At 46.5% G+C, this 22,257-nt stretch overlaps 5 protein-coding genes across 5 annotated transcripts; 2 read left to right on the forward strand and 3 right to left on the reverse strand.

The window, feature by feature from the left end:
• Positions 1-3,145: 3,145 nt before the first annotated feature.
• Positions 3,146-3,747, reverse strand: H6S33_003723 (uncharacterized protein; the record flags this gene model as incomplete). The annotated part of the gene is made up of 3 exons (XM_044835097.1): positions 3,146-3,272; positions 3,343-3,576; positions 3,632-3,747. The coding sequence occupies 3 exons, from the start codon at positions 3,745-3,747 to the stop codon at positions 3,146-3,148; spliced, it is 477 nt and encodes a 158-aa protein (XP_044692084.1).
• Positions 3,748-7,246: 3,499 nt separating this feature from the next.
• On the reverse strand, positions 7,247-7,939 carry H6S33_003724 (uncharacterized protein; the record flags this gene model as incomplete). The annotated part of the gene is made up of 1 exon (XM_044835098.1): positions 7,247-7,939. One exon carries the CDS (start codon positions 7,937-7,939, stop codon positions 7,247-7,249), a length of 693 nt encoding a protein of 230 aa, XP_044692085.1.
• Positions 7,940-8,667: 728 nt separating this feature from the next.
• H6S33_003725 (uncharacterized protein) lies at positions 8,668-9,207 on the forward strand (the record flags this gene model as incomplete). Its single annotated transcript, XM_044835099.1, has 1 exon — positions 8,668-9,207. The coding sequence occupies one exon, from the start codon at positions 8,668-8,670 to the stop codon at positions 9,205-9,207; it is 540 nt and encodes a 179-aa protein (XP_044692086.1).
• Positions 9,208-13,361: 4,154 nt separating this feature from the next.
• Positions 13,362-13,574, reverse strand: H6S33_003726 (uncharacterized protein; the record flags this gene model as incomplete). Its single annotated transcript, XM_044835100.1, has 1 exon — positions 13,362-13,574. The coding sequence occupies one exon, from the start codon at positions 13,572-13,574 to the stop codon at positions 13,362-13,364; it is 213 nt and encodes a 70-aa protein (XP_044692087.1).
• A 1,137-nt stretch (positions 13,575-14,711) lies between these two features.
• On the forward strand, positions 14,712-18,311 carry H6S33_003727 (uncharacterized protein; the record flags this gene model as incomplete). Its single annotated transcript, XM_044835101.1, has 6 exons — positions 14,712-14,945; positions 15,003-16,209; positions 16,362-16,629; positions 16,680-17,271; positions 17,313-18,046; positions 18,119-18,311. 6 exons carry the CDS (start codon positions 14,712-14,714, stop codon positions 18,309-18,311), a joined length of 3,228 nt encoding a protein of 1,075 aa, XP_044692088.1.
• Between the last annotated feature and the right edge of the window lie 3,946 nt (positions 18,312-22,257).

The following is a 22,257-nucleotide window of genomic DNA, read 5'->3' on the forward strand; positions in this document are numbered from 1 at the left end:
ACGATAGTACGTAGTAGAGCTAGTGACAGCTGTCGTGAGAGGGTGAATTAAGGATCAGATTATCAGAAGGATGAGCTGTCTCGTGCCCAGCCAAACTCCTTGGCGCCAAGGCTCGTACCTCACGCAGCTTCTTCGTAGTTAGTGCACACCCGAATATTGACCAATCAGAATCATAGAAAGTCTGGGCACGAGACAGAATGATGAGGCTACTTCTCTGTTCGATCGTTATCAGTAGAAGTGGCATCAATATTAGTAGACACTTCAATATTGGTCTTTTTTTTCTCTACCTGTCATGCCTTTTGCAAGTTTGACGTGAGAAATGTTCTCGTAGAACTGCGCGTTTTGAGTTAGGGTCACGTGCACGGTTAAGTTAGGGTCAGGGTTGAGTTAGAGCCACGGTTAGAATTACTTCGAGGTGCGGGTAGGTATCCCACGAAAAGCCCTACCTGCCAGTTTGTACTGCCTCCTGCTTACATTACCGCCCGGATATGTAAAGATATAAGCCTCCAGTAACGATTTACTGTCAAATAATGCTTAATTAAGCGCTTTTTGACGGAAAAGGGTGGTATTAGTGTTAATTTGGTATAAGGCTCTTTGCTGGGTAAGGTTGATGCAAAATAAGGCATATATATGGCTTATTTTATGAATAACTATTCAACTTAGATAATTATTATCAAATAGCTTAAGTCTTTATGCTGGATTTCCCTTATTCATCAAATAAGGCTTCTTTAAGACTTTTCGGGGGATAATGCTTATATAAGGGTTATATAAGGCTTAAAAATCGCATTATGTTGACCATATACTACTTCCAGCACCGGAATTTCAGTTCTCCCATGGCTCAGTGGGTAGCATGAGGTAGATGCTACCTGCAAGGCTCTGGGTTCAACCCCCCCTTTTCTTTTTGTCACCAAGTACATGTCCTTATTTAAAAATAGGCCTTAAAATCCAATAAGCCTTATATAATTATGATCAAAAAATAAGGCTTATATAATTATAATCCGAAATAATCCTTAAAATCCGAAATAATCCTTACTTGAGATAATACTTATTGGCCTGAGTTTACTATTGGAGACTTAAAAAATCAATAAGTATTATAAGGCACAAAACCCTTATTTAACCCTTATTTAACCCTTATATGACGCTTATTTTTTTTACCCCTTCGGGCGGTAAAGTAAGGGTCTTTATTCTCTTTTTAGAAACACAAACAATTTTGTACACGAAATCCTCACGAATCAATAAATACTGATCACGTGATGCACTTTAGGAAAGATTTACATCTCTCCACGGTTTGCACGTGCGTAATTCCGATCAAACATGCATACTGCGCTGCCGCACCCCGTTATAACTATTAGATATCAAGATCGTGAATGGCCAGTGCTGGAGAGGATTGTGTGGGACGAAGACTACTTCCGATACCGTGTATTACTTTCTGAAGGTATGCTGCGATCAAGCATTAGCATGCATAGGCACTTTACACTCGCCAGAGCCCTGCAAAATACCTCCTCTTCGACGTCTTGATCAAGAGCTCAACCGACTCGGCTCGTACTGCGCTTTATGCATTCTACGCTGCTGCACGCTCTTGTGTGCTAATAGTGGTGGGCAGGGGCAGGTAGGACAAGGCGAGACCCGCCGTTATCTCATCTCCTCTGGCATCTGGAGAGAGGTGATCTTGTCAATTGTTAAAGGGACCTAACGTAGGTATTGCAGGAGGTCTCGCGGGAATGGTCCCCTATGTTATTCCAGGGTTAGGGTTCACAACTCAAATTGACGTGCGGGCGTTGTAGGCATTAGATCTGGCGACTGGAAAATTTTGAGTTTTCGCACTTGGCAAGGTTATGGGAGTCGGCATTTGGCCATTTGTGCCCATCACTATTCCGAGCGTTTAACACAGTGCGAAATAGTAAAGCTCAGGAGTGATAGTGCTTGCCATGGAGCCTGGTGTATTCCCAAAATCCTAGCTACATGGCATTTCTTGCAACCAGGCACGCTGGCAACTGGTACACCGGGGTTGAAAGTAGTTGTGGTGTGTGACTCCCGCCGCCCCAAGTAAAGGAAAACGGTTCATGGGTATTTCAGTTGTTCAGCGTCTGATAACCCGAGTTAACTTGCTATAAATATTGCGTAAGGACCATGTCGCGCTCGCTCACGTATAGGAAAGCAGTATATACATACTCGTCCTTATACCGGGAGAGAATGGCTCGGTACCTAGCTCAATTATTGTCTCTTGGAGTATTCGGAAGGACCTATCCTAACCTCATTCTGTTTTGGTGGTGGTGGGCTATTATCAAAGTCATTGAGCAATTGGGGAATTGACACATTGTATAGGGAAATGAATTTCAGATTGCCATTACGGCGTATTCGTTCAACGTTTCACAATGCTAAGTAGTTTAGACGTTGTCCTAAACCGGCCTCTAAACTGCAACTACATGTATTAAGAGAGAGTGAAGTTTTCTCTCCTTTGCTTTTACGCATCAGTTCATACAATACATCCTTTACGTTCTCGGTTCTCCGCTAGCTCTACTTTACAAAGATCATCTCTGGAAACAAATTATACGTTCCCATCCGATAGATGAGTAGAGTCGATATGAATATATACCGTTTCTTCGGCGGTGCCTGAACCGCCGTCGCTTAACTTACCATCAATAACAAGGGACGAAAAGCTGGTGCTTCTGTGGACCACCCACGAACGCTCGAGCGAGCGACTATTGGGAATTGTAATATCTGTAGGATTTGTCTGTCGTTTTCACTATTCGGGGCTTTGCAGAAAATAGTAGAATTGGCTTGTCAGGTTGCTGCTCTCCCAACAGGCTGGCTCTGATGGGATTCTCTTTTTACGTTGATTCTTTTTCTCTGATAAAAGCCGAGGATTGCCTCAAAGGTCTAGATCTATGGGGCTATGTATATACATGTATATGCATACTGTGGCATGGTAGCTCTGGGAGATGCATGCCCTCCGCACCGCACCGCACCGAAGCACTCACCCGCCTCTGTCCCCGCCGGCCTTGCAGATCTCTCACTCTTCCCCGGACATGCATCACACACCAGAAATTACACACACACTCGCGCTCAGTCAAAGTCACAATTACACATTAAACCTTAGCATACTTGCACCGCATACAAACCGTCTCACAAAACCGTCTCCTCTTCAAGCCGCCGCCTCCACCCTCCCGGGCACCACCGACACCGACACCACCGCCGCTGCCCGCTTCGCCTTCTTCCTATCCGCCCTCACCACCAACCCCGCAATCACCGTCGTCGCGATAAAGAAGAACCTATCACACACATTCATTAGCCTCTCTTCCTTCCCCGACTTGCTCACAAAAAGGGGAAAGAAACACCCACAGCTCAATCAGCGCCACCGCAACCGTCAGTAGCCCGGACCCGCCCCCATACCCATACCCGTCCCCATACCACCCGTACCCCGCGCTCGCAACCCCAAACGCCCACAGGAAGCAGCCGATAAAGTCGATGATGGCCAGCGAGAGGGGGTGCATCTTCCCGCAGCAGTAGCAGATGAGGCAGGTGATGATGTAGATGATTGTGGTGATGCCGAGGGCGAAGAGGTAGAGGAAGAAGCTGTTTTTGTGTTTTGTTAATTCTGGGGCGCGGAGAGGGGGAAGGAGGGATGTACCCGCTGCCAAACATCGCGGAGAAGAGAGGGTTGAGGGCGGCAAAGATGAGCTGGAAGGTGCGCAGTGTGATGATGGCCGCGTGCGGCCAGCGCTCGTCTCGTCCGCGGCGGGCCATGGTGTAATGTGAGTGGGGCGGGGCGGTAAAGACTGGAGGTGTGCAAAGAGCGAGCGAGTGAAAGAGTGAGTGTGATGATGATGATGATGAGTGAACAGTAAAGTCACTCCACGGTGCGGGCGGGCGGGCGGGCGTTCTTATTACATTGCGCTGTGTGTGTTGTTGTTGTTGTTGGAATAAAGATAAAGGGGCCGGCGTGAGGGGGCCGGGGATGAGCCTTCCCTCCCTGGGCTTTGGGTGGCAAGGAGACCCGGCGAGGTGAGATTAAGCCTTACTCTAGGCGAGACGCAGCTTAGGCGTGGATCCGTTCATGTACCTGCCTTGGAAGGAGTGGAGCGCGGTGTTGTGGGGGCCAGCCCGATATATGGATATATGTAGGTATGTATGCCTGTGGGCTGTGGGTGGGGCCCGGTGCGTGTGGATGGGCCAATGATGGCCCCAATGATTGGTGCCCGGGATCTGGGCTGGCTAGCAATAGTGGGGCCCTGTGACTCATGACGTCGGGGGCGAGATGCTGGGCATTGATCAGGAGCTCTGTATGCAGAAGGGGGTTTGGCGGCATGAAGGTAAAATTAAAACAGTGGCGCTGGTGGCTTTTTCATGATGATTTGTAACGACCTACTCTAAGTGGATCACTGCCAGATCGTGCGCATAGCCAATGCAGCGTGTAGGTAGATTCTCGCTATGAGGGCGCGTCTCAGTACTAGCTACTCTAGAAGAGTGCCCCCGCTATAGGGAGGGAGAGCCACGCGATAAGGGTACGATTTCTCGTCCCTTGTACATACATATATGGTTATTTGGCTTTCGAAGTGCAAATTATCACTTGCTATAAAGCTACTTACACGCCCAATCATATAGGTATATATCCAATTGTTAGACTGTATAGGAATACATCGCCTGTAAGAATATTTGTACTCTGCAGCCCCGTGGTTTTCTGGGGGGTTTTAAGCATATCTCCTTTTGAAATGTCCTCCGGTTAGAACTTGTAACGGCGCCTGCTTGCCCTAAACTAACCCCCAACCCCTTCAAGAAGCACTGACCAGACCCAGCGAGTCGCACCAACTACAATTTTCTCAACTCTTAATCTATTTGCTCGCCCCTTGATGATCTGGTGGTTGAGAGTGAACAGGGATATCAGATGACATCTGGGAACACAGTTTAAATAATATAATAACAAGCTTGCCACAGGAAGCCCTAACCCTGAACCCAACATACTGATATCACATAGATATAGCGGGATTGTACTTTACCTGTATTGAGTCGCCTATTCTTGCAAAACATGAGCTCTGAAAGGTTTCGCACGTCTCCCCGCGCTTCACTGGGCCCGCCTTTCAGCCCACGGGCCTCCCTGTAGAGTCAATGTGGACCTCGCGTATCAGATTGCTTGCATGTCGAAACAAAGAACAAAGACTGTTGAATACAGTACAAAGGAGAAATATGTAGTAGTATGTAGGAGTACTGTGAGCGCGTGGGGGTTTATATGGCGGGTGGCAGCTGGAAAGGTATTCTCGTTTCAAATTGCAGCACCAAAAGATGGGCTGCTAGGTAGTTTTAGGAGTCATTTGTGTGGCAAAAGGTTTAAAACCAGAATGCCCTTCCAGCCGTCACCCGCTATACCGCACTCCTTAATCCCTCACAAACCGTGACCCTAATCCTGACATAGCCCTAACCCTGAACCCGAACGTATAGGGTAGTAGTACCACCTCCCTCCACACCAACATTACAAAAGCTCTCCACAAATTGAGCGTCATGAAGGAGTAATGGCAGAGTAACATAGGTGGGAAGCAACGTGGCTCACACGATTCAAAGGCCAGTTTCAGGCAGTGTGGGGGGATGTTTTCTTGTGGAGAGATATATTAGAGAGGTTTCGCAGCGTCCGACAACGGGGTTTTCGCATAGTTAGGGCGCATAAAGTCATCATATGCGCAAGTAGGTCAATTTCTTCGTTGTCGGATACCAAGCATCAGTATATCATAAGCGGATGTATCTGCTTAAGGGCTGCATCAGACAATGCAGGTTTGCGCATACCTACACCTACAAGAATTCCCAGAGCAGAGTAGTCAGTTCACTCTAGGCATACTTGGCGCATTGTCGGATGCCAAAGAGCACTTCAAGGAGCGAAACCTAACTTTTATTCTCTGCTTGTTTGTTTATTTTTGCGCATAGGTCTCGCAGCCTGTAGGCGCACCTCTTATCTGAAAACTCGCTGTGAAACCTCTCTATTGGAGGCCCCTCTTCGATGTTTTATATGCGAAAATGCGAGTTCATGATGTCAGTTCTGATGCCTTTCGGAGCGGCGCGGTTGTTATTGGGTGACGGTCTTGGACGATCTGTCGATCTTTGGAGCATAAAGTGCATGAAGTCGTGGTGTGTGAGGCCGAGTACTGAGATGCTTAAGATGCCACGGATCTGCAGACCACCGAACCACTGGCTGTACAGGAGGCAATTATAGAACCTGATAGCCCCGTTCCGCGAGTCACCCGATGACCAAGTAGTGAGCTTAATTCCTGGACCCGATTAACTCGGCGATCTCATCAAGTGTTTTGTTTGGATGGTGATGTCTTCGTGAGTATAAATTTCGACCGAAGGTTGTTCGAAGTTTTCAATCTTTTTCCCTCCACATATATTCCTGCAGCTGGAAGCCGGGCAGTGTTTGCAATGGTACAAACCTGGTATGAAAACGTCACCGTATTGTACTAATTGTACCACAAGCAACTCAAAATTGTACCAACTATTTAACTACCTCTTCCAGCATGGTTAAACCGGTAATACCATTTATCTAGATGGTATGTGGGTTAGGGTTCTTGGCGGGTGTTTCAGAGCCAAATGTTGCTCTGGAGCGGCAAAGGTTCTACCGAAGGCGGTGGAAAAACAATATTCCGATCCGTACCATTTAGTTAGTTGGTTTGTATCGGGTTAGGGTGCATCATATCTTGGCATAACCACCACCGCCTGAAGCTCAAACTGTACCAACTGTCTCATTATTATTTAGTTTTGTACTAGTTCCTACCGCCAAACCGATATCCCATTGCAAACACTGAAGCCGGGTGCCCGCTGATGTCGTTTTTGAGAGGTGTTTGTACTTGACCTATAAAGTGTCCTGAACACTCCGTGAAAGTCATGGTACTTGATGGCCGGAGTGGGAATCATATGCGAGCTTGATAGGCGATTTAACCCATTCCCCGCAATAGGCCAACTGAATAGATCGCTCTAGCTATCCGTCAATCAGGAAAGAGTGACGATGAGTGGATTGAGCGAAGTTTCGTGAGGAAATTCCTGCTTAAGATATAAACTGTATCAATTCACTTGGTAGATGTGGACGGGATGCCGATCCGGAAACACTACGTTGAAAATATCGAGCGAGTGTTAAATTCAATGGGTGAAAGTGCATTTGATGTTTCACACTAGTACTTCAGATATGTACGTATTGAACCTAACGAATCGCAGCATCAATGTCTCAGAATTCAACAGAACAAATTACCAACGGAAACCACTACAGTCAAATATCTGATAATTGTTGAGATATACCCTGCTCACCCAACTCCAATATAATTCTCTCACGCTCCGCCTGAACCATGCTCCTCGTGTTGGCCCGCCCTTCCCAAATCCTCTTGGCCACGTCCAACGATTCAGCCATGTTCCTTGTGCTAATCTGAAGTACGGAGGCAACAAAAAGCCGCAGTCTTTCCGAGGTCAATTTCCAGTGTTCGACCGCTGCGTATTGCTCGCGGGGATCAAGGTTGTCGATGTAACGGATAGCGGCGCTGAAGAGCATATCGGTGATCCCTTGAAGTCTGAGCTTCAGTTCATCAGAGGTCCGCTGAACCTTCATCTCTCGGTCCTCAATGTCCTGAAGTGAACCAATGATTTCCCATAGCGGGTCCAAGTATTCTTGAAGTACCGATTCTTGTTGTTTGATGCCATCAGAGCAGATCTGGTTGAGGTCACAGACATACGCTGGATGGGTTGGATTAAAATCATCATCATCGGGATACGGGGGGCCCCTGATATTATCGATCTGTATGCTTAGCCTGGCATGCCAAGGTAGGGAGACCGTGGGATCCGTGCAAGTTGATGATGAGGAGGGGACTTTGGACTCCTCTCCCTGGAGTGGTAGCCGGTTTATGGGCACAATCCTATGTAACTCGTAAGCACTGAGCAAAACACATTCATTTATGAGACGGACAGACATGGAGAAGAACAATTATCACACGATTAACAAAAGGCTCTACGGGTTTTGCAGGCTATCGGTTCTCGATCCAAGTTGGGGTTGACGTTCTCCCCTAGTGTAGCTGTGTGCGCGGAGGGGTGTCAATCGCAAGAGATTTATAGTCAAAGTGGAGTATCTCTTACCCCGCCCTGTACTCCTATTTGTGTGTGCACCTCACGACCGATTTGATTTATGTTTTCTGAGCCTAGTTCTCAGCCCTCCCAGGTAGGTACAGTGATTAACCCTGCACTTGGTCTGCCTGAATGATCGACATGATCGGCGCAAGTTTTAGCCAATCAAAGCAGCAATAGAAGGTACGCAAAAATTGATGCCTGAGGATCGTTAGAAGTATTTGCAGTTTCACTACTTAGAAGACACGCTCTACTCGCCAAGGTCTTAAATTACTCTGTATCAGAGAATCATATGAAATACGAAGAGTAGGTGGTCAACTGTCTTACAGGCTTTGTTCTACTTGCGTTGCATGGGCTGGGTTTCTCGATAAGATGGTCAGGTCTGATGCCAAGCTTGCACGCCTGATGAATTATATGAGACTACCCCTCCTTTCCTTTCTGAACCATCATCAGCGAGAACACTACACCTTCTGAGCCTTTCTTCCACAGTTTCCTGGTATAGACCCCCTCTCCTCCTCGTTTATTATCTTTTATCACACCCCGTTCAAAAGGCTCACTATACTCTTTACAGCGCCGGCCATGTCTGCACCTTTACCTACCGCTGAGAGAAGACGGCTCGAGGAAAAGCTTCGAGACTTGGAGGGACCGCCGACTGACGAAATTCCTCACGGAGTCGCTAATCTCTTGGCTCAACTCGCAAAGAACGTCCTACGCAGCTCCTGGAAATTATTCAAGGATTTCCTAGCTAGTGTTCAGAAGCTTGCAAGGAGACTTCGGGGCGGGCAGGATGAGCCCATCGATTATAAAGAAGAGCTGGCAAAATACTGCGCTTCGCTGAAAGAGAGCCATAACAAATGCGTGGACGAGACAGAAGAGAAGATTTCGTTGAAGATGGAAACCATGTCACAAGAGGAGCAGAGGGAATCATTGAGTATATGGAAAAGGATAACCGTAGGATTGGGAAATATCTGGGGAGGGCTAAGAGACTCGGTTTCGGAGGCGCTAGGTTCATTTATTGGAGCTGTGGATAAAGCCCGCAAGTGCATCTCCCGACTCTTCGAAACAATCGGCAGCGCATTTATCAAGACTTGGGAGTACCTGTCCATGCATTGTAGATGAATGAACGGCGTTAGATTAGCTAGCAGAGGGTTATCATTATTGTTTCCGTACCTTTTCTATTCTGTACATGTATCTTTCTCGAAATTATGGAAAGGAAGAATTGTTTTCAATTGATCAGTGAAAGGTTTACGGGCTTCACCTGAAAGATGATGAACTTGAAACTTTCATATTTCACTGGATACTCAATATTTTCCGGGTGAAATTTATGAATTAACGCCAGTTTTATAGCTTTATATAGGGCAAACCGATGTAGTGAATATTTCAGTGTACTAACGCTTAGCTTTCTAGGTGTGAAAATGGAGGTATGCGAACTGAGGTTCATTTAATAGGAAATAATGTGTGTTTATACTCACTGACTCATCGGGCTGTCACGTGTACGGGCATCCTATATCCCCGTTTTGTTCTCTTAGTCAATTAGTCAACCAAAAGACTTGACATCCAGGATTTGACATGTGCTCTGGTCTAGTGTGGTCCATGAGCCAGCCCGGCTCGAGCTTTACGAGCCTTTACTTTGGACGAGCCTGAGCCGGCTCGAGCATAGGAGGGAATAGCTCGAGCTTAGGCTCGAACCATTTGGAAAACCGAGTGATAAATCATGACCAAAAAAGTAATCAAAGACATCCGAGCACTCTGTTCAACCCCTGAACTAAATAGAGGGGGGCAAAATAAAACAGAGTGATGAGTACGAGCTATTCCTACTTTCTCTTAAAACCTGCTCGTATCTCAAAATTGATTACTTTCTGAATAACTATTCCTACCCGGCATTGAGGATACAGATAACAAACAACTATTGTTGAAGAACCTAGCGGGTAGATGGGGTATGGCTTATATTAACTAGTCTATTCTCTCTTACAAGTTACTGATGGTTCACAGAGGGGTACAAGACCGAGCTCACCATTATTCCAACCATATCTTCGTCCTATCTATATCAACGGCATTTGTTAATCAGAAATAAAGTACCTGTCATTGCAAACAACAGTCAGTCAGCCTCAAGCTCCAGCCACAGCCCAGCAGACTCTATCCCTGTCTATAGCCTAGTCAATTCATCGTTCATACCTGCGGGGTGTCAGCAGACAGAGGCCCCAACATGAGCAAGTCATGAATGATCACTCGGATACAGTACGTCACTCGGTGGGTCATACGCTATCACTCGAGTCTCATGATGAACGGAAAAATCCAGTTTTTTATTTTTTTCTTGTTCAATTCATTAATTGCATAGATGGAGAAAACCTCTTCTACTTTTTGTTTTTAATTTATTGATGGATGGAGGAAACTGGAGAAGATGTGTGGGATGGGTGAAGCTGGTACCATTCCCTGTCAAAGAAACCATATGCGTACCGAGTCGACCTGCGTAGGAACATGAAAATGCACCCCGTTTTCCATGTATCGTTGCTAGACCCTGCTGCAAATGATCCTGTCCCTGGTCAAGTTCAACCACCACCCCAACCTATTTTCATGGATCGACTAGTGGATATACGGGGTTGCGAAGGGTCGGATTAGTCAGAAAGGTTTTATTGGGTTCTACCGGGTTCTGTTGGTTGTTAATGTATGAGTCATGTTGGATTTCTTATCGTTGGGATTTTCTTAAGTATATTAAGGGGGGTTGTTCGTACTTCTTGTTCTTTTTCTTCTTCTTTCTTTACGCGACGTCTTCTGTATCTACGCTGTCTATTGTTATACAATATTATCGTTCTCTTCTTTATTCAAGAAGACCCCCGCCTCGCTTCCTCCTCGTCCCGTTGACCCTTACCAACGCTAGAAACCCTTAGGGCCCCTATTGCGAGTTCCTATACCGCCCCCTATTACACTCTTCGTACCCTGCGGAATACTCGCTACTCGCCCCCTTGAGACCCATTATTGTTGAACAGGAGGAGGAGTATGCGGTTGAAGAAATCTTGGACTCACGGGAAACAAAAAATAATAGTCAGTAATATTTTGTTAAATAGACAGGCTGTACCGACCCCACCTGAGAACCCGCCGCATATGACGACAATACCACTACCGTTGATACTTTCCATATACGTTACCCCAACAAACCTGGACCTTTGAAGGAAAAGTTAAGGTTAAGGCTCGCAGGGGCTCGCTCTTGAAGGGAGGGGCTACTTTCATGGATCGATTAGTTAATACACTGGGTTACGAGGAGTTGGATTAGTCAGAAAGTTTCTATTGGGTTCTATAGGGTTCTGTGGGTCGTAAGTGTATGAGTCACGTTCGATTTGTCATTGCTAGGATTTCCTTGAGTATATTAGGAGGTTTCGTTCTCATTTCTTGTTCTCTTTTTTTTTTTTTCTTTTACTACGCAGCGTCTTCTGTACCTATGCTGTCTATTACTATATAATATTATTTAGTATTCTTTACTCAAGAAGACCACCGCGCCGCTGCTTCCCTTATCCCGTTGATCTTTACCAATGCTAGAGTCCCTTAGGGCCTCTACTGCGGGCTCCCACACCAATCTCTACTACCCCCTTCGTACCCTGTGGAATACTCGCTATTCGTACCCTTGAAACATTCATAGGAGCATTCGCACTGCCATGAGAAAATTCGCCGTGCCGTGAGAGAATTCGTCGTACCCTGAAAGCATTCACCGTACTGTGAGAGCATTCAAGAAAACTTTGAGAGCATTGGGTAATACCTGAGCTTGCTGATGCAGAGAAAGAATGAGTCGGAACCCGTTACTCATAAGTACAAATGAGAATTCTCTAATATTATGAAACGTGATGAGCGTACTATTTCAAGAGGCAACAGAATACATGAAAACGACTGGTAACATCCAAGCCTCAGGAGGCATTGGGGGATGAGAATATACAACTAACCAAAAGTCCTCGACCCCAAACGAGGATTTAAGGCATAGTGATAGATGCCCAACGGACCCAAAAATAGCAATAGACTAGTAAGGACTAGCCTCGATACCTTTTCCACTCTATGACTTTTCCCAAAAGATTTTTATTATAGAGAGGTTTTAACGGTCGAGGGTGACGTCTAATAAGGGGGAGTAGTGTTATAGGGATTACGGAACGCTGTGCAAAGGAGAAACACAGTGAGGAAAACGAGTAACATGTTGTAATGCGAGAACGGTCAGGCAATGAAGGGATAAGTATAGAAAGGTATCGAGTAGTGGGGAAGCACATGGTCCGATCTCAAGGGGTCAGTAGCGAGTATTCCGCAGGGTACGAAGAGTGTAATAGGGGGCGGTATGGGAGCTCACAATAGGGGTACTATGGGACTCTAGCGTTGGTAAGTTTCGACGGGAAACGGAGGAAGTGAGGCGGTGGTCTTCTTAAAGGAAGAAGAGGACGATATTATATAGCAGTAAACAGCGTAGATACAGAAGACGTTGCGTAAAGAAAGAAGAAGAAAAAGAACAAAAAGTACAAACAACCCCCCTTAATATACTCAAAGAAATCCCAGCGATGACAAATCCGACATGACTCATACATTAACAATCAACAGAACCCGATAGAACCCAATAGAACCTTTCTGACTAATCCAACTCTTCGTAACCCCGTACCTCCACTAGTCCATCCATGAAATCCGACTATACTAGGATTAGGCTACTGTGACAGTACACTTACAATTAGGTTAACCCACCCGGAACAGAATAGGAGTGGAGCTTACAGCTGCAGGCAGTCCCAGTTTGGGAAGCAGGTATAGGATAATAGTATGGTACAGCTCGGTTACTGGCATTTCCAAGGTTCAAGGTTAAATGTTGGAATTAAAAAGGAGAACGGGACTATGCGGGGGCGCTTTTCTATTGGGGTTATCCTCAGGTTGATTTCATTAATCTATTATCATTATTTATTAGTACTAGAGAGCGGGCCTTGGCATAGGTTCCAACATGTAGAAATAGGAGACGGTTCTGTCTCAATTTAGTGGTATCATCAACCATCAAGCGAGCGGAATCCGGTCTACAATATTAAATCCTTTAAAAGCTATAGAACTATCGCTTAGCATTGGCATTCCCCAAACAGTACTGTTGATCGCGCCTAACAGTAGTCTTTGAGAACTAAGCCTTCTACACCCGCTCTCTACCTTTTCCAACTCATTCCGCTTTTTCGCATGTTTTTGCTGAGTACGCTCTGAAGTCTTAGATACCCGCTGATATCTGACATGAGCCCTATCAAAAACTTCAGAATTCCACTGGCTCGTCATCTCTGTTAACGCATCCTCATCAAAATCTCCTTCCTCTTCCCCTTCTGTAAACTCGCAATCCTCTTCACTTTCCCCATCTGAAGTATCCGCGTAACCTTCTCAATAGATCGCAGCAGTGTACAGATCCTCAGCAGTGCAACCGTCCTCAGCAGCACAAGGGTCCTCAGCAGCGCAAAGGCCTTGTACAACGTTCCAATACCCTTCTTCACTGTCATCATCTAACCAGTCTAGTAGTTCCTGGGGTATGTGAATGTGGTCCTCTGAGCTCCACTTCACTTTTTTGCTGCAGCGGGCTGCCTTCAGCTGTCTCGCCCTTTTTGATAAAACTGGCATACTAGATCCCTACAATTAGCATGCTATCGTTGTGAGGAAAACCGGAACAATACATTACGGAGTAGGATGAGATTGCCTAGGAGTGATGGTAGGTGATGGTGATGACGGGTGATGGGGAGTGATGGTAGCTCAGCTGCTGAGCTCTGCTGGCTCCCTTAACCCGCTTCCCGCTCCTACCCCACCTAACCCTATAACCCTAACCTAATTCTCAAACCGAATTTCGCACCCTCCATCTCAAGGTGTCCCCAACCATATAGGATTAGGACAAACGATCTTCCCTAATTTTTCGTCAACTGGATCTTATCGGTGTGTGGCTTGCTGATTGCAATGCCTCGATTTAACGTTGCTGGCCATGGCCAAGATCTACAAAAGGATCGGCAAGATAGTAATGCCTTAACAGGATATATTGCCTGTGCCTTCGCTTGGAATAAATGGCTGAGATGGCTTTCTTTTGCTGTATCTAAAGAATTGCGATTCCAAATCGAAGGTCGAGCCTCCTAGTCCAAATCTCTGCCCCACCTGTAGTCTATTTGTGTTCTTGCCACACCGTGGGAGTATCTTATGGTTGTATTTATTCTATAGAGGAGAAGCCTCATCCTCTTGAAATAGTACGCTTAGCACATTTCATAGTATTCGAAGATTCTCATTTGTCACTATGAGTCACGGGTTTTGACTCATTCTTTCTCCGGTATTTATTAGTCATGTCTTTCTATTACTTATACGGTTATGGTTTACTATGTTTTTGTGTTACCTTTGTTTAGTATAAATATGGGGTATTCCCCCCCTCTAGTTAGTCGGTACATAACGCTCAATTCATATACTTCTCTATATACATTTTCTCTAGGTTATGAGCCCGGAGACCATCTACGCTTAAAAAACACTCAAACCATTTTTACTATCAAAAGTACACTCTATCGTTTCACTTTAAAAATATGTCGAACAACAGCGTAAAAATTCCCGCTTTACCATGCAAGCTGTCTGGCCAAGGCCATTACACTGTTTGAAGGGACCTCGGTTGTCGCATGTTAAAAGTTTACGATTTGTGGAATCTAGTCAATGGTACGAGTAAGCGTCCTGCGTTCACCACTACGGTTACAGCGGCACCAACTGCAGAACAACCAGCAGAAGGTGCAGCAGCAGCAACACCAGCAGAAGAGGACAAAGAAGAAACCACAGACAACGCCGAAGAAATCAGCGAATGGAACAAGAAAGATAACCTCGCCGTCGTCTTCCTTCAATCCAACATTGAATTTGAAGTCATTCTCACGCTCACTCCGGCCGATACCGCTCACCACCTCTGAACTCAACTCGAGGACAGATTGGATCGGAAAACTGTATCTTCCCTCCACTCGCTTCTTGCCAACGTTGTAACCCTACAGTATACGCCTGATAAAGGCATCAAAGAACATCTAATCCAGTTCAATACTCTTTGGTCATCTCTCCTCACTAGAACTAGTAACTCTACGGATAAAACCAAAGACCCACTCAGTTACCACCTTCACCAACTCGCATCAGTCTCAGAAGGAAAGGCATCCTTCCTACTCCTCTCACTCCGGTATGAATCCCTTGAATCAGTCGTTGACAACCTGCAAACCAAGCCCGAACTCACCTCCGATGACGTCTATGAAAAGCTGTTGGACCTGGACTCACGACGCAACAACGATGAACAGGCGGCTGGAGAAGCCTACAACGTCAGGCGAGGAAACCCAGGACATGGAAGCAACAACAATGTCGGCAAGGCGCGGAACAACAAAAAAGACAAAAAGGATCTCACATGCACATGGTGCACCAAGAATGGTGAATATGCAAAAGGCCACACGCACAAAGACTGCCAGAAACTCAAAGCTTTCAGAGACAAAGAGAAGTCCGCTGCATCTGGCAACCTCAACGTCGCGTCCGGTACTGCATTTCACACAAAACTAGATCTCTCTTGGATTCCTGACCTCCCTGGCCTCCCCGCACTCGAAGAAGCTGATGTATTTACTATGCCGGTTTCTTTCGACTTCACAACTTTCTCAGACACCTCGAATGAAACAATGGAAGACTACTTTGGCTTCGTTGCAGGACCTTCCACATCGGACAATAAGGCATGGATCTTTGACCCTGGTGTAACTAACCACATAACCGGAACTCAGGTTATCAACCCCTCACCTTACAATAAAACAGTCACTGTTGGCGGCGGGCGAAAGCTACAGATAACCGGAATTGGAAACGTCACCATCAACGGATCACATGGCGCCATTACTCTGCAGAACGTATTTTTAATCCCAGAACTCGGCAACACCAACCTAATGTCTTGGTCATGTATTGCCAAAAAGGGATTCACAACGACAGGGACTGAAAATGGCTTTACCATTTACAAACCAAACAGCAAGGAAATCGTTGGGATGCCTAACGGAAATAGTACTGGTCTTTACATCATTGAAACCAAGAAGAACTTTGCGCACATATCTCCATCGCTACCAGCTTCTATGACTGGCACCAACGACTCGGACATCTCCCCGCTTCCTCACTCTCCCGGTTACGTAACATGGTCACCGACCCAAAGTCTCTCCCCACAACAGGTCATGTGGAAATATCCAACACATGTGAACTCGCCAAATCCACCAAATCTCATGTCACTCCTCTTACCAAACCACGATCTAAATAACCACTAGAACTAATCCACTCAGATCTGAGCGGCAAGTTTTCCACTCCTTCTCTTGTCGGTTTTAGTTACTATATTACTTTCATCGACGATTATTCCAGGTACGCTCACCTCTACTTCCTTAAAAAGAAGTCAGATACAGCAGCTGCCACACAACGGTACATCGCATACATGGAAAATCAATTGGACAAAACGGTTAAACGGTTTCGAAGCGATAATGGTGGCAAGTACATCTCCAACGACCTCCAACAATTCTTTGCCTCCAAAGGCATAAAGCATGAATTCACTGTACCGTACTCCCATGAGTCAAACGGAACAGCAGAATGCTTTTACAGAACAATAGCAACAATGGCACGATCCACCTTGCTCGACCACGATCTTCCACGGAATCTATGGGCAGAAGCGAACAACACAATGTAAACGTCAAGAATCGTCTCCCGCATAAAGCACTACCGAATATGACACCATATGAAGCACTCACCGGCAAGAAACCCTTCATTGGGCATCTCCGATCCTTCGGTGAAACAATGTTCATTCACATACCTGTCGAAGCACGACCAGCTGGAACAAAGTTGGACGCTAGGGCAATCACGGGACAATTCTGTGGTTATGGAGACTCTGATAAGATCTGCCGTGTTTATATACCATCACAAAGGAAAGTAGTTCCCTCTCGTCATTTTAGGTTTAAAGGTCTATCCGTAGGGGAAGAAATCGAAATAATGAAAACCGACATACCCCCTAAACCAAAACAAATCGAGATCAAACAAGAACCACCCTCAAGTCCACCAACACCACCTGCGAAACTCTCAGATTCCGATATCGAAGACCTGTTTAACCAACAGATGCTTCGAGAAACTATGGAACAAATTTCCAACGACGAATCTGAAGAAGAAGAAGAAGAAGAAGCCGCTCCTGAACGTACCCCATACAATGATGTTGACACAGACAGTGATTAACCGAGATGTAACCGAGTAAGGGAACGGAAACCTCCGTCAGATACGGATACAACATTCAGTATGATACCACCATTACTGAACCAACAAACTATCACCAAGCGATCAATAGTCCTGATTCCGAAAAATGGCAAAAAGCTATGGAAGTTGAACTTGACTCACTCGCTAGGAATAAGACATGGAATCTGGTTGACATACCAGATCACCGAAAATTGGTCGACTGCAAATGGGTATATAAAATCAAACTCGGGCCCGATGGCAACCCCATTCGGTACAAAGCCCGACTTGTCGCAAAAGGCTTCTCACAGGTACCTGGTCAAGACTTTAATCAGACTTATGCTCCCATCACCCGATATGAATCCATCAGACTGCTTCTTGCTCGCTGCCTTCAAACCGGCGGCCAATGCGATCAGATGGACGTTACTAGTGCTTTCCTATACGGCGAACTCCAGGAAGAAATCTACATGAAATCTCCACCTGGCTACCCTACTCCCGGCAAAGCATGCAGATTCATTAAATGTATCTACAGCCTTAAACAGTCATCTCGGGAATGGTATGCTTGTCTCTCCAAAACGCTATTTAAAATGGGATTCAAAAAGGCGGACTTCAACCCTTGTGTCTTTATTCACAAAACAGGAGAAGTTGTTATTGCCATCTACGTGGACGATATCCTTATCGTCTACTGGTCCGTTGAACGCAAAAACCGCGTCAGCCTCCAACTCCACGCAGAATTTGAAATGACGGAAACTGGAACAGTGTAAAGAATCATGGGCGAGGTAGAAGCTGAGGGGTCGAGGGACATGGTTAGGTTCCCTGACAAAAGGGACAGGCCTCGCACGAGGGCGAGGGATGGTGCGGTGGTAGGTCCGTGGGCGGGGACAGAGGTCCATACGAGGACGGATGTGACAGCGGTCGGCGGGTTAACCGAGAAGAACGAGGCGAGGAACAGGAGAGCGGCGAAGACCACAGCAGCGGATGCACAGGGCATGATGGACAGCAGATGTAACGGGGACGAAGAGTAAAGTATTTGTATTGAAGCGAAGAAAATCCCCCAAAGTAATAACCCAAAGTAGAATACAAGAAGAAGAAGAAGAAGAAACTTATATTGCTTTGAAGTACAAGACTTATCGCATGCCGACCCGACCGCCTAAAACACAAACCAAACAAAAGAACAAAGGAAAAGAAAACAACAAACGCAAACAAACAAACAAGAGCAAAAGCGAACACGAACGAACACCAAAAAATAAGGAGATTCCAGAACGACACTCAACCAGAAACAACCCAATGACAAGGAGAAATAACATATCTCAGCGAACTCGGGCGCTGGATCCATCAAAACAAAGTAAAACCAAAGTTAAAAGGTTAAAAAAGGTAAAAGGAAACCACCCTTTCCTAATCCCGTCCCTAATCATTTTCTTCCATTCCCTCTTCTAGGTGCACCTCCGCTTCCGCCGACTCGTACCACTTCGAGAGTTGAGAGTTTTTTGCAAATTGTAATATAAGGTCCGTTTTCAAGTTTGTAAACATCCAGTTTTCCCAGGTCATCGCTCCGGGGATCTTTTCTATCAGAGGGGCGCGGATTCAAGCCCACGCTGTGCATTCCATAAGTGTGTGTTTCGCTGAGTTTTCCATACCACACTGGCATGGTTCGGGGTCTGTATATACCGCGTGTTTATCGATTCGGGTAGTTTGGCACCGGATTCGAAAAACTTTTTTCGCCTCCGTTAGGGTGAGTTTCGCAATCTTTGAAGGGGGGCGGAAATCCCCCCGGTGATGGTAGTCCGGTATTGGTTGTGTATTCCATTCTTCCAACAGGTGGTCGCGTAGTAGTTTGTTTTGGTTCCACTTGTCTCTCGCATTTCCGGGGGTTTGATATGGGAGTAGGAGGGAAGCGATTCGGTGTAAACCTGTTCCTTTGATGTTTGCTTCTCTGTATGGGAGGAGCTCAATTAGGGATTCATTGTTGGGGTGGGTTGCCTCGGTGCAGAGTATTCTGGTTCCGTACTTTCTTGAGCGATATGTTAGGAGGTGTTCTAGGGGGGGTAGTCCTGCTTCTCGGAGGAGTTTAGCTCTCTTGGTCCATCGGGGTAGGCCCGTGATGATCCGGGCAGCTTCGTTGTATAGTGGTTCGAGCGATCTAATGATATGGTCTGCGCCAGTCCACCAAGCCTCGGATCCGTAGAGCAGGCTTGGAAGGAAGCCCTGTGTTATTAGGTGATGAACTGTCTTGACTGTCATCCCTGGCAGGCGGGCGGTGTTTCGGATTTGGTGGAGGGCTTTTAGGCCTTTTGCGATTGCTGCTTCGATATGGGGCCGGAAGGAGAGGGTCGGATCTATCCAGACTCCTACGTATTTCAGCCTCTCCTTGGGGTATATATTGATGTTGTTAACTTTGACTGGAAGTCGTGGTTGTTGTGTGGATGATGTGGTGGGCCGGAAGAAGATCAGATCGGATTTATCCGGGTCGTATTTAATTTGGAGTGGCTCAGCTTTAATTAATCTTTCTCTCATTCGTTCCTCCATTCTCTTGATTGTAAAGCCTGGTGTTTTGGATATTTGCACCAACGCATCATCATCAATGTAAGTTGTGTCCATCTCTTTTGGGCTGCTAGTTGGGTCCAGAATTACTCCGGCATAGATCATGAATAGTACCGGAGACATGGGGCTACCTTGCGGCACTCCGGAATCATAGGGCTGTGGTTCCTCTAGCTCATGGTTGAATTGGAACTGTAGTTTTCTGCCGGTGTTGAATTCCTTACACCATTCTGTCAGATAGTTGGGGAATTTTTGTTGGTGCATAATTTCCGCGAGGAGTAGGTGATCGACACAATTGAATGCTCCTTGGATGTCGTTGGTTAGGATCGCTGGTCTATCTCGCCGGGCGATTCCGGTACTGTTTTTTAGTAGTAGGTTTTGTTGTATTGGTGTCAAGGTTCTCAGGAGGGCATCAATCGCCGAGATGGTTGGTCTTCCTCCGAATTGGTTTGCTGAGAGTGTGCCTAGGATTTCTCCAGCGGTGCAGAGTCTCTGAGCCACTATCTTCTCCAGGATTTTGCTGAAACATTGTAAAAGGGAAATGGGCCGGTAGGCTTTTGCTTCATGGTAATTTGCTTTACCGGGTTTCGGGATCGGGATGCACTTAGCTATTTTCCATTCCGCTGGATGTACAGCGTGCCGGAGCATGGCGGAGAACATGTCTTGGATTAGAGTTGTATTTGCTTTGACTATAGCTTTAATAAAGGTATAAGGGATGCCATCCGGGCCGGTCGCCGAGTGCGCTGGGCAGGAGTCGATTGCTTTGTTAAGTTCTTCGGGGGTGACTATGTCGAAGGTGTTGCTAAGGTCAAAAGAGGGGGGTCTAATGTTCAAGGGGGGATGGTCGGGGGACGTCCGTTTCGAGGGGAAGAGTTGGGCTCTTAGAGCTTGACACTTCCCCGCAAACGTTTCGTCACCTTGTATGGTTGGTATTATTGTGTCTCGTCTCTTTCCTGCGCTTAGGATTCTCCAGACTTCACTACCTTTCGCGTCGTTCATCGTCTTTTCCCGCTGGTCCGCTTTTGCTTTCCGGATCATGGCTGTCCATTCTCTGCAAGCCTTCCGGTGTTCCTCCACGTGATTAGATTTCCTTGTGTTTCTCGCCTTCCTTTCTGCTGCATTTACCCTTGCCTTCATCTGTTTCATCTCATCTGACCACCAGGAGTTGGCTCTTACCCCCTCCTTCGAGAGTGGTGTTACTATGCTGACTGTTGACCTAACCAGTTCTAGGAAGAAATCGACAGTTTGTTCCGTATGTTCCTTGGTTTCCCATGCCTCTGCAGGGATGGAGATGTTTGACATGTGGTTCTCCAATAGCTTCCAGTCTGTTTGTCGCCACATTCGTCTTGGTACAAAAGGTGGTTTTTCCAGGTGTAAGTGGACGGAGGTTCTCCCGTGGTCTGAGCCCGCTCCGTAGGGTTCAGTACTCCATCGTAGGTTGTGGTCGAGTATTGGGCCTTTTACAAATGCCAGGTCGATGGTTGTGGGCCTTTTCCCTCTGTCTCTGGGGAAGTGCGTAAAGACGCCTGGTTCGTTCAGGAGGGTCAGTTTCTGTCGGGTTATCCATCGTTTTAACCGTGCGCCGTTGACCCGGTCTGCTCGAAGGTTGTTTCTGTACTCATGTGAATTTACTCCGTACCACATCTGATGGTGGCAGTTGAAGTCTCCCATTACTAGACAGTTATCAAGGGTTTGGATTGTACTTGCTATTTGGGCGAAGGGGCCACTTCGGCCTGGGGAGTATATGTTTAGGATTTGGGTTTTTTTGGTTTGGATTTCTACCGTAATCGATACTATGAAATTATCGTGTGTGTAGTGGTGTTTTGGTTTGAGATTGGCATGTTTGCGGACGTATGTTGCACATTTTGTATTGGTGTTGCTGGCCGTAAAAATATAAAAGAGATTTGATTCTGGTGGGTATCTCTCTGCTGAGGTCCATGGTTCTTGTAATAGTAGGAAATAAATGCTCGAGTCTGTTTCTGCTTCTTCCACCGCCGCCTTGGTAATGAGTTCGCTCCGTGCACAATTGAGTTGGTGTGCGAGCGCGGTGGTTTGAGGCCTAAGCATTATTTGTCATGGGTTGGTCATCTTCGGGAACGGGTGTGGCTCCGACTGGGGCGGTGGCTGGTACTTGAACTATCGGAAGCAACTCTTGGACGGGTGCGGCCGGTGGGTCTTGAGCGGGTGGAGCGTTTTCCTTTCCTTTGTTGAGGAATCGGCGTTTGACTCTTTCGGGGCATGCTGGATCGGAGGCCTTATGGATTCCTTTACAGTTCAGACATCTGATTGGGGTGTGGGTGCATCTATATCCTCCCTGGCATTGATTGCATGGGTGGAAGCTGGTGAGGTGATCTCCGGCACAATGACCGCATCTCCCATTGTTTTTGCATTTCTCCTGGCGGTGGCCGTACTCGAGGCACCTTGCACACTGAG

Source organism: Morchella sextelata (assembly GCF_020137385.1).
Source record: "Morchella sextelata strain SCLS chromosome Unknown scls_15, whole genome shotgun sequence".
Taxonomy (NCBI): Eukaryota; Fungi; Ascomycota; class Pezizomycetes; order Pezizales; family Morchellaceae; genus Morchella; species Morchella sextelata.